The 12,145-nt window shown below is 38.3% G+C and overlaps 1 protein-coding gene across 6 annotated transcripts in view; it reads left to right on the forward strand.

Annotated features, from left to right (window-relative positions):
• Positions 1-12,145, forward strand: part of LOC139122639 (neuropeptide FF receptor 2-like) — a 96,869-nt gene that overhangs the window by 57,573 nt on the left and 27,151 nt on the right. For 3 of the 6 annotated variants that reach the window (XM_070688220.1, XM_070688218.1, XM_070688215.1), the window contains exon 3: positions 3,486-3,587. In XM_070688220.1, the coding sequence (XP_070544321.1) occupies positions 3,486-3,587 (102 nt within the window). The remainder of the gene's footprint in view (positions 1-3,485; positions 3,588-12,145) is intronic. The other 3 variants (XM_070688221.1, XM_070688219.1, XM_070688217.1) reach the window with 1 other exon arrangement.

Here is a 12,145-nt window from a genome sequence, read left to right on the forward strand (position 1 = left end):
TCGCCAGCGACTATGCAGAAGTTTCCCAGTCCCCTTATGATTATGCGGAGACAGTAGTTAACGGTACAATTGTGAGCGGCTCAGATCAATCTGGTATCACCATATTGTAACTAAATGATTTTCTATGGTTTGTTTTACTGCCTATTATTGATATTGAAAAGTATCACTCTTCAATTAGAACCACTTAAACATGTGGCAGATTTATAAAATGTTCGTCAACGTCGAATGTCGGCTTGGTTCAATGCGGGACAACAAATACAGACTGATAACCGTGTGATTATTGTTAGTCCGATCGAACGTTGAATTTATCAGTTTTTTGCACCACTTACACATCGTATGTTATCCCTTTTGAGTTGCTAATGTTTTATCAGTAATGTAGAAGGAGCAATAATTAACCCTTTGCGCGCCAAAGTCAATTTTTGTCACCTTTATAAAACATACCATAGTCATTTTTTTTCGGATTTTTGCCAAAAGTATGATAAGAGCTTGTGATATCCTTTTGGTCCAAAATGGTCAAAAATTACCGAATAATTAATAAAAATCGGTAAAATGTTGCTGCACTAAAATTTTGGTTAGAAACATTACAACACTCAAAGGGTTAACGTTATTTGATAAATGAGGGGTTCTGATGACCACGGACTTGAGGCACTTTGAGATGATCAACAGGTTTCTAGAAACACGCCCCCTTCAATAATTTCTGTGATGTCCCTGACCAGTAGACTTTTCTCTTCAATCACGTCTGTTAATGCCTGACTTCACTGAGAAGTCGATGTTATCGTAAAATTCAAGAACATGTACATTTATGTAATCGGTCATTTCTTTTGATATGCTCAGCCTGATAAAACGTTAGCTTAAATAAACCAAAGAGCTAGGAATAATTACGAATATCGTTACTATCCAAGCATTCGATGAGAGCGAAAGGAGCAAAATTATGACGTCGTTTTTTATCTGCGAATATCAGTACCCTGAAAAATGTTCTTGGTGAAGTAACGCTAAGCAATAGATTAATGAAGAAATATATACAATTTGGTGATCGACTCGTTCCGGATATGTTCTCGTAAAATGTTACAGTTACGCCGACCGGCGTTGAAACGATTCTTGCACCGTAGCGATCATTTGCGACCGTACTCTAACATTTTGGGAAATATCTAATAAACTCTGGCCGAAACACCTGGTAACTTTCAACAACAAATGTCTTCCTAAGCCATTTTAAAAGTTTACAGACGTTGCAGCTCCTTCAGTCATGCAGTAACGTTTTGAAATACACGTCCGGATCCTACTTGTATATTTTTATAATTCTATTCGTAAGAAGTACAAGGCACGACACAGATGAAATCATCAGAATGTTCCAAATTAGAATTAAAATACTCTGCTGGCTATGGAGACTGGTGTTTAGGTACAACTGGCGATAGGAATTTTGTTGTTCGCAAAAAAAAAAAATTGAAAGACATCTGTATCGAGGTTCCTAAGATATAACATGCCAACATCAAAGAATGCCTAGAGGGCCGTGCAGTTAATGGCAAGCTGCCTGAAAATTGCTTTGCTATTACCTCCCATCGAGGGTCGAAAATAGAGTAAATTGCTACACTCTTGATATGATTGGACTGAAGTGCTGCGAGGGAGAGTAATTTATTATATCAGAGTTTTATTTTACCTTTGAATAAGTAAGACCCCCTAACCTTTCTAATAGATGCCGTAGTAATGTTTCCCTCGATGTGATTATTGAGCGCATCAAATACCAGAATATCACGAAAAAATGTCAAAATCCTGCAAAACATGAGATTCACTCTGGGTATTAAGTGGCTGAGAAATTTATATGTCTGGTGTATTTACCGTTCGAGTGTTGTTTGAATATAGTTTACGTGAGCTACACTTGCTATAAGTGTGTTTTTGGTGAAATTTGTGAGAAATATGTCATCTCCTTGTGTGCACCAAATGAGGGTTTGTCATATTTTCGGGGATGCTATACCCCGAAGTTACCCAAAGAAACTGACATACTTCTGCATTTTACGTCTCTTTCACAGTTTATAGAGAAACTTATATTTTTTAAGTTTATCAGAAATGAGTGACAGTCTATGTACTTAGAGGGCACCATTTTTATTCATAATTCCATCTTGGTGAATATGGGTTAGGGCAATATACATGTATGAGGTAACCATATTTTTTACCGCTGTGCAAAGCATGTACTCACAACATTAATGCGTCGATTGCTTTCGAAGTGTTTCGGATTTGTTTCCATATAAACATTTACAGCAAACAAAATTCCCCTTCGCACGTATTCGACAAAATAAACCCATTTTAGGCCATAGTTACTTTTTATGATGACCCGTACCATGGTTCATTTTATAACTCATGCAGTAGACCGCCGAAGGTGGCCGCGAGCGGCTCACAGACATATGCGTCAATGCGTCGATGCAGTACGATAAGCATGAACACTTTCACGGCATGGTCGCTGCCGTTGAAATCCCATGATTCTTGTGATTGCGTCACAGCCAAGCTTCAGTTGCTTTTACTTTGAGCAAGATTTGCGAGCAATGAAGCTATAAGACTACTAGACATTTAATTCCTTTAAAGTAATGATACAGAGCAAACGTGAATGGATGTTAATTGATAACTACCGAAAATTATGGCGATTATGATCATGATCATGATGACGGCGACGACAATGACGACGACGACGACGACGACGACGATGATGATGATGATGATGATGATCTTATCGCAATGACGATAACGAAGAGCACCACACCATCATCATTAAGATTATTGTAAGAATTGCGGCGAATCGGATTTTATGTTCCGAAAGCTACAAGAATTCTTGTTTCAACATAGCGTACTATGAATGAAAGAAATCCACAAACGATGTAATTTTTAATTCATTAGGAAATACCTCGCATTTCGAAGAAATTATAATAAATTGCATTTTCAAGGCTGATTAATAAGTACATTAACAGCCTGGCAATAAGATACAATGTATATTTTCATAGTTATCAAGGTTACAATAAGATATATTAATTTCCTCGCTGTTATTAAAATGATCAATATTATTTTCAAAGCAACATGTCATCGTGTACTGGTTCAATATGACAGACTGGTGTTTAATTTCCTTAGAATAAAAGTATGATGACAGAATAGTCTTCTAAATTTGTCGCGACTTTGAACATATCTTTACAGTCGAAGGTAAATTTGGTTTTCTACAAGGTAAAACGACGGTTGAGACGTGTCCGAGTTATGGCTACGGACATGCAAAAAATCTTAACAAAATGTCCATCAGGCAGCCATATTGGATCGTTTCGTGAAACCGATTGACGGGCATATGTATGGCATAGGACGAGCTACAAAGTATTATCTTGACTCGTACACTTTGTTTGAAGGTAGCAATGGAAAAGGCAACAGCAAACTAAGAATTGTCCACTTGACAGGCAGTATTTAGCTATGAACTAATTCGCAAACATATTTTTCCTTTGTTCCTATGTTCCTTCGAGGTCATTAAGATGTTGGTAGCGGTGGTTTCAGCTTTTGCTTTCTGTTGGTTGCCGTATCAAGTCTACATGGTAGTGAATGAATTGTTGACCCAAGAACAAAAGGTAAGTTAATTTTCAATAGACACTGTCGGTACATACTACATGTTGCTATGTTATGATGAATATCCTGACCTTTGCACCACGTAATGTAAACAACATTTAACGACAGAATACTAAAACGGGATTCGGTTCGACGCATTTCTTAATTGAGACATATGGAACTCGATAGTAATCGGTAATCCTACACCAGCCCAGGGAAGTAATATGATAACGTCACTTGAATGTATCGTGCAATTTTGCAATAATACTGTCAAACGCAACAAAAGCCATGTTTTTTCATTGCCGTCCGGCCCGATATACGGAAAGAATTGTGTTTATCCTAGTTTAGCACTCAACTTTGAAATGCCATAAATACAACAGCTGAAAACGCAAAAAAGCTGAAAGAGAGGACCAAATATCGAAAGATGATGTTTCAGTCACAAAAGTCAGTTATGAAAGTAGGAGTCGGGGGAAAAAAACTATATATTCCTTGGACAGCCGTTCAATAAGATACAGGATATCGGTTCGAAGTTTGGTGTAAAACACACAAATATGTTTTATGGTTACAGGGAACGCTTTCGTTTAATTTTAAATTCAGATAGAAACAAATTAGATGGCAAGAATCGTATCGACATTTCAAGAACATATGCGTGGCAGATGGTCGTAGATGAAAGTTAGTGATATGAGTTCATGTGACAGAATGATATGTGTCAACCAGTCGGAGATGTGAACGGCAAAGAGCATTAGTCTGACTTCAATTAAAAACTTCATCGCAAGAGCGTAGGAAGAGTCATAATCAAAATAGGTTGCCATGGAAATGCGACTAGGGGTATCTTTGAGTATCGCGCTATTAGATGATGCGTGGAGAGTCAGATCTGATGAAAGGCGACAATAGTTATGACCTCGATAGCTCCATGGCGTACAATCGAAGAATTGCCAGGCGACTGTCGAACGGGAAGAAAATGACACGGTGAAATGTGACTACTTGCAGAGTGGTTTCCATTCATCTGCATCGTTAGACATGATATTCAGTGAGCACTCGTCAGTTGAGTGCGGCGTGAGGACTTGCTCATTACGCAGCGAAACACAGAATCCATTGTCACAACAAGATGGGATACTTGCAATTCAAAGGGGGAACTGGGGGGTCGTTCCGTGGTAGAGAGCACAGTCTTTAACCATTCTGTCTCAGTGGAAGTATGACGTTGCCAATCTGTTCGTGCGATATCACCCACTGCAAAGACGAAGTTCTTAATTTATTTAGTCTATTACCTACGCTCCTGCTATCTTAAAAGCCGATTACTTAAAGCCAGTCTTGACAAGAGGCATCTACCGCAGTCATTCATTTTAAATGTAGTTTCTGCTTTTTTGTTAATTGTGTCAAACTTAAAAGACGTGGTCACCGTGAAAAGATAGAATGTTAGACAAAAAAAAACGAATTATTCCTCCGGGGAAATAAATAGCACGAGGAATGGGTATCAGAAGATATCTTATTCATTGTCAAGATGGTGCTTTGTTATGATGAAAATTGTGCATCTCCTCCACATTGAATACTTTTTCGAGAAAGTCTTTCCCGACGGGACGTCGAAGTGATATCACGATGTGTTATTCAGAGTAACTTATTAACACAAACTATTCACCAAAACCTTCTGCCGTAAAAAATTCGTGTCTCTCTGCCGCCCGGTGACAGGCGGGGGATCGGAGTTTACCGAAAAATTCGCCGTTAACGTGAAATCTAATGTTACAAGATAATGTCTCTTGTGAGAAGACGGTTTTTTAAAGATTAGTTTAATCACTTTCGTATGGGCACATGTATTTCCAGCCAAGTGATCGCATTTCTGTATCACATACTCGTCAGCAGACTCAAAGATTTTCGACCAACTAGTGAAGCGGAAGGTCATTGACGTGGGTGTTCAGGGGGAAAGAACCGATACGTGGTCCCCGTGGAACAGAAACCTGACAGATTCATTCGTGGTATTCGAACGACGCCTGCAGTTCACTGGGTACACCAACCCCGGGGTGTGGCCAATCAATACAACACGCACTCTTCGATTTGTGATCAAACTATAGTGGTCGACTAGTCGAAGGCCTAACTTAGATGTGAAAAGACTGCACTGTAACATCGCAATTGCAAGACTCTGCGATGATCTACTCAAAGCTATGACAAGCTCCTCGAGATTCTCGTTCGATGTGATAGTTCGGTCAGGGTTGTTCCAAATTTAAACAAGGTCAGATGATTGCCTATTCCAAATATTGTAAATGTATCAAATATACCAATGTTCAACTGCGTATCATCACGTGATCACAGAGTGATTTAATTGTTCATAACAGCATCGACTAAATTTCAACTTTTTGAAACTGTGTTTTCCACATTCTTTCAGTCTCTGCCATTTTTGAAACTCATTTTATGTAGGTGTTAAACACGAATGTTCCCTGAGCGGGATGCTGACAAATGATTTGCTCACCACACCGTGAAAAGCAACGCAAGTGTTGCCACGTAATAGCAGAATCTATCGGATTGTGCAACGATCCATATGACCGACGACAGGTACGAAGGCCGTGGAAGAATATCTAAATAGACATCATGCAATTAATATTAATTCATATCGGACTCGTCGGATGAAAGACTGCGGGATATGACAGCTGAAGTTGTGCACACCATTGCCGTAATTTTAAAGTAAAAGGCAATTTTAACTAAAAAAGCAATCTGAAATTAGATACACCATGTACCGTAACTTAGGTCAATTAATGTAAAGGATTTTGGAAAGCTGTTACGAAACAATACCATGAAGTATCGTTATGCAAAACCGGTGTCTTGAAAATATTCAAGGGTTGTCTCGTAGATAACATGTTCAGACCTTTTTAATTCACTGGTGGCTCTTCAAATCGGCTTCTTGCTTATCTCTTCATGGTCTCACGTAACAAGCCTGAAGCATACTGCATGTCTTTATTAGATATCGTGATATCAACAATCACTTTCCCCCGTGGTTTCAGAGAGAGAGAGAGAGAGAGAGAGAGAGAGAGAGAGAGAGAGAGAGAGAGAGAGAGAGAGAGAGAGAGAGAGAGAGATGTTTGGAAGGAATTAGGAAGGCGATGAAGGAAAGTGACAGATAAACAGACTACGACAGGAAGAGAGAGAAGAGGCAGGAGAAGGAAGTTGGATGGGAGAGAGCAAGAGGATGGTGAACGAAAGAGGAGAGGATTGGGAGAGGAGGGAGCGACAGACTGACAATGAAACAAGTGATGAAGTCATAGAAAAGCAGAAAGGGAGAAGAAAAGGCATCGGACTGGGAGAAATACAGACAGAAACGTTAAGACACTATTTTCAGCAAAGCATCTAGAAACTACACTTCTGAAAATAGCATTTCATTTTAAGGAAGAGTTGCACTTAACCAACACAATTTATTCGAAGAAATATATTTTTTATCAAAGATGACATCTCCTCATAGTGCATGTTTTCAAAAGCAAAAAATCTAAGATTCAATGTGGTAGCAAACGTCTGCCTGAAGGATGCATTGAATTATTTATTCATATTCTTAAATGGTAGGGATTGAAAGACTGGCATTCAAAAGAAAAACCAAAATCATCATGGGCAAAATTTAAATTATTTCTATTCGACCTGTAAGAAATTCATTGCCAAACAAAACTGCCATTTTGTTACATATCATGTAAACAAGACGGTGTGAACATTTCACAAAATTTAAGCCAGCCAGAGTGGAGCTTATTTTTTTGAAAAAAACGTTGCGAACGGGAGAAAATAGATGCCGGGAAATCTAGTAATTTGCATTGATGTGCATAAATTTACACTGTCTTCTTTTTCATCCTACTTATGACTGCTTGTCCTGCTGGTATGCCAGTATGCCAATCTTTGCTGAACAAATGAATGAAAATTGAATATGAATCTTCGCAAAAAAGTGATTTGAGCAAACTACACTGTGTAATGTGCAGCGCCATCTTATATGTGAGAACATTGTACGCACACCTGCATTTTGTTGGGTGTTGATCTTGGAAAATGTTTTAGTCTGTGTGCCGGGTACACCAACACTAATTAAGACAAACACAATTTACTTCCGATAAATAGAGAAATAAAAACACATTAGCAGCCAATGCTTGTCCACACTCAAAGTGCTCCATGTAAATTACTTGGCCCCTTGGTAATATTTTTCACAAGTGACATTGTGGATAACTCATGCAGAAAGATGCCTACGCTAAAGCAGGATGCAAATAATGATTGTCTAGATTAGGGAGAACACACCAAGCAACAGAGCGTAACTTTAAGAGCTCCTTAGTTCAATGGCAATCTCCATGTAGACATGTTGTTCCTTCACATTCCCAAAGACAAGACGCGTGCTGAATAAACTTATGGTTAAAAGAAGCATTAAAGTAGGAATGAGCAGACTGAATCAGTTCCTATGTTCGCCTCGAATGAAAGTATTTGCACAGACGAGTATTCACTACACTAAATGTCTTTAAATACCTGCATGTTGAGCATTACAATGAAATATCACCATATGGCATTATGATGTTAGTGGAGAGTTCAGATTCACCGAGGCAGCATAAAGTCTACATCACTTCTACGTAAGTTTTTATCTTATCTTTGGAATACTTGCTATCATACGTTTCAAACATATTCTTACAATGGATCAAGGTGAACCTTGAGCACTGTTAGTTTTTTATCACTTTTCCACGAGCCGGTGGATAGATAAGATAATGTTACTAAATTATTCGATGTTATATTATTTGTGTTTGTATAATTGATGAACCAATAGCATGTCGGGTAGTTTTACATCATGGACAAGGTGGTTATGTCGATAATTTAGATATTCTCCAAATGTTTGTGAACATGGTTAAGCACGTGAACGATGCGATGTCATTCAACCCGCCTGCGCATGACTTCCCCAAGAGTTCGATCGTTCTGTACTCTTCGTGTCAGAGCCCAGAAACACCTATTACTATGCAGCCAAAATGAATCCAAGTTCCGACTGAAATTCAACACAATAATAATAGCAATGCTGCATGCATGCATTCACATTGGTTGGTAATTTTCTTCCCCCAGATTCATAACAGCTAATGGCAAAATATATCTGTCATTACGTTTGCCAGCTAAGTAAATTATCTTGCGCCATTTCGCATGGACTGGATCTGGAGATAGCACAGTGAGATAGCTGAATGAGTTGCACATCTTTTTAAGTCTGACATTTGCAAAATATAAAGGCAGTCCTGTTAACATCTCTATAGCTCACTCTCATACATACAAGCGTTGTCAACCGTTTCTATCTTTGCCATCGGAACTGCCTTGTGAGGTTCACCTGACTGTGATAGATGTACCAGCTCTCTTTTCAAAAGGTATCCGTTGTTTGTTCGTAGTTTCCATGGCGATATTCAACGAAACCTCGGGCTTCTGTTTTTCTGAATTAATGACACTATTTGGAGAATCAAGAAATCTGTCGGCGTAGCAGTTCCTATTCATATTAAGCTTTTTTGTCAATAAACGACTCCTAGGGTATTAACTAGACGTTATATGAATACATTGAAATAGATATGCGAATCTTCCTCACCCTGGAAAAAATAATTGTATATCTCAATGACAGTAAGAAGGCTTGACGAATGACCTTTTTTGGAAGGAAAATATTCAAATATGCTTCTGTACATTGGAATTTTGTAGGGCGCTGTAAACTCTGACATTATCGTGCACTGTCTAACAGAGACGACATTGTGTGACGAACCTTTATGTGTAGAAGTAATCCATGCCAAAATTTGTCACTGCATAGTTTGCTTGACCGTGAACTTTAAATCGAATTATTTTTATTTGCAACATGGAATCGTCTGAGTTATTAAGTGGATAGGGAAAGGGAATTTGTCACTGATTTTTAATGTTTTTTTTTATCTCATTTACTACGAGACGCAAAATTATCACTTTTACGTAAATATTTGGTAAGATCACAGCCATCAATGGTATATATTTTGTGAAGAATATCAGTTTGTTTTTAACACAAAATAAACTTTAATCAAATATGCATGAACTATATTATGATAAGGCTTTCACATTGTTAAGATTTGTCAAAAGTACTAGAATCCATTTTAAAAGGATCAAAGTCCTAAAAATTCACACATCTCTCTCATTAAAAGCCATCTTGAATATCGTTCTCAAGTTTTGTCTCCCCAGCAATCATTTATCATCGAAACTTGAGAGTCTTCAAAACAAATAAGTATGAGCATGTCTCTTTCTGATCTTTTTTCTTTCATATCGTCATTTGAATATATTTTAATGGCATGACAGATCAGCGCTATAAACAATAATAGAAAACAATAATTGTTTTCTTCTGTGTAAATTAATTAGTATCCGTACAACAATACATTTTCATGTAACGATTAATTGTCAACTGTACGAGAACTGAATTTGTGTCCGCAAATCTGTTACTTACTTAGATTGCAAAATCCGGCTGGAATATTCACTTGAAGAGTTATCAATTTAAACACTATAATCGTATGGCTCTTGATTTCGATATGATGGATAGAAAAATTGACGTAACGATCGGACAAAATACTGCCGTGCAATCGCCATCGAAGTTGCATTGTTGTCTTATCGACATCCGGGGTTCTGTCTTCATCCACCATAAAATAAGAGTAGATAGATTTCACACAGTTTTCCTGGCACTCTATTAGGCAATTACAAATTTCGATTAGGTTATTTCTAAAGGAGCATCTCTACTGCATAGAAGTATGCCGTGACAAGATTCCCTCGAGATTTAACTTAAAATTACTTGTCACCATAAACACATGCTGTTTCCAATCCCCGCATTCTTTCCTTACACCTAATTGTCTCTCCGGGCATGAATGATAAAATACGATCTGAGTTGCTACCTGCAAAGATGTCCTTTTAGAGCAAAGCTGACAGGTTTTTCAAAAGCGGTGAGACTGACAGACTAATGGTGTGTGACGTTGTCATGAAATGCACTATACTCCTCACGTGTGCTTATCGGATACAACTGTTGCCCGTACTCAGTCAAATATGACTATTACAGAATGTTTTCACATTCAAATATCAGCCTGACTCGTCTAAATCTAATAGAAGAGAGGAAAGAAAATAATCCGTATCCTGCAGATTTCATTTTCATCAAGATGTCGAGCAACATCAGCAACGAATAATTATTAAATCAACCCCTATCTATATACAGATGAGCAGCATTTTATTCTTCATAAAAAAGAATGTTTTGCTAAAGTAAAGCGTACAATCGTAATAAGTTTAATAATTGTTTAGCTTTAGGAAAGCGTGACAGGCGAATAGACATTATACCACGACTAACCCGTCACCGAATCACTAACATTTCAACGAACGTAGAAGCCAATTATGGAGAAGACGCTTTCACTGCGCTCTGCCTCTGATTGCTCAACCAATGTTATGCATTTTGAAATATGGTCCTCGAATATGCGTGCTCAATTTAAAAATAGCGGCTTCGCCTCTCGGATAGGAATTAAATACCATCATTAACAGTTAAACAACAATATCATGTTTTGCGTGCGTATCTAAATGCGATAAACACTTCGAAGCTGAAGACGGTTGTTATCTGGATTACCCTAGTTTTCAAAAAGTGTGAAAGTAAAAAAATTCAGTCATTTCAAACACTAAGCATACACGATGCACGCTCTAGCAAGGTAAATAATGCCTTTGGTTTCTTCGTCATCGGTTCAGAAGAGGCTCAGTGCAGCATGACTGTGAATATGTCCACTGGGATAACTGAAATGGTCTCCATTTGCGCACAGTCTCCACAGCTCCAGTTCACCTAAGTGTAGGGTAAGTTCTTCAGACGGGATGTACATGTAACTGTACACACTGTTTCCTTTGTCTACAAATCAGTTGGAAACGTCATAGCGAGAATCGATGATAGTGAATATCGCTATGGGCGGGTATATACACACGAGATCAGAGAAATGGTTCCCGATGCAGACATGGCTCTAAAGTACGAGTAGGAAGCTGCAGGCGATTGCTGTAGACAAAAGCGCGCATCTCACGTTTTCAGATTGGAGAAGGAAATCTACAACGCACTGTTATCTGTTAAGTCCATAGAAATATACATTTATTTACGTCATTAGGAGATCTAGCGTATTGCACTGGAGGAGATACTCAACGGAATACCGATTGGCATCTTTATATTGTACATATGACGAACGCATATTTTTATACTCATTTCTCTCAGTCAGACTCCGGCTCCATAAACTGTCTTTTTCATTTCAGCAGTCTTCGGACACAGAGAATTCGTCTTACCGGCATTTGCTTCAACAATTTTACATGTCGTTTCGCACATAATATTTCCCCAATGCGGTCGACAGTTAGCCGTGTACCCTCGGCCATTTGCCGTGAGAGAGTTGCAAAGCATGCGCGGACGACAAAAAGTGGAAATAACAGCGCATCATATATTAAGAGAAATAGGTCTGAAACATACATGTAAAAAAGAATCCAGTATGGCAGAGCAATATGCTGAAATGAGAAGTCCCTGTTCTTCAAATCCTCATCGACTGGTTCTGTGTAAATCTCTAACTGTATAGGGCTTGGCAGCTATTTCTAATCTCGTTTGAACGAGACA

This window comes from Ptychodera flava, chromosome 22 (assembly GCF_041260155.1).
Source record: "Ptychodera flava strain L36383 chromosome 22, AS_Pfla_20210202, whole genome shotgun sequence".
NCBI lineage: Eukaryota > Metazoa > Hemichordata > Enteropneusta > Ptychoderidae > Ptychodera > Ptychodera flava.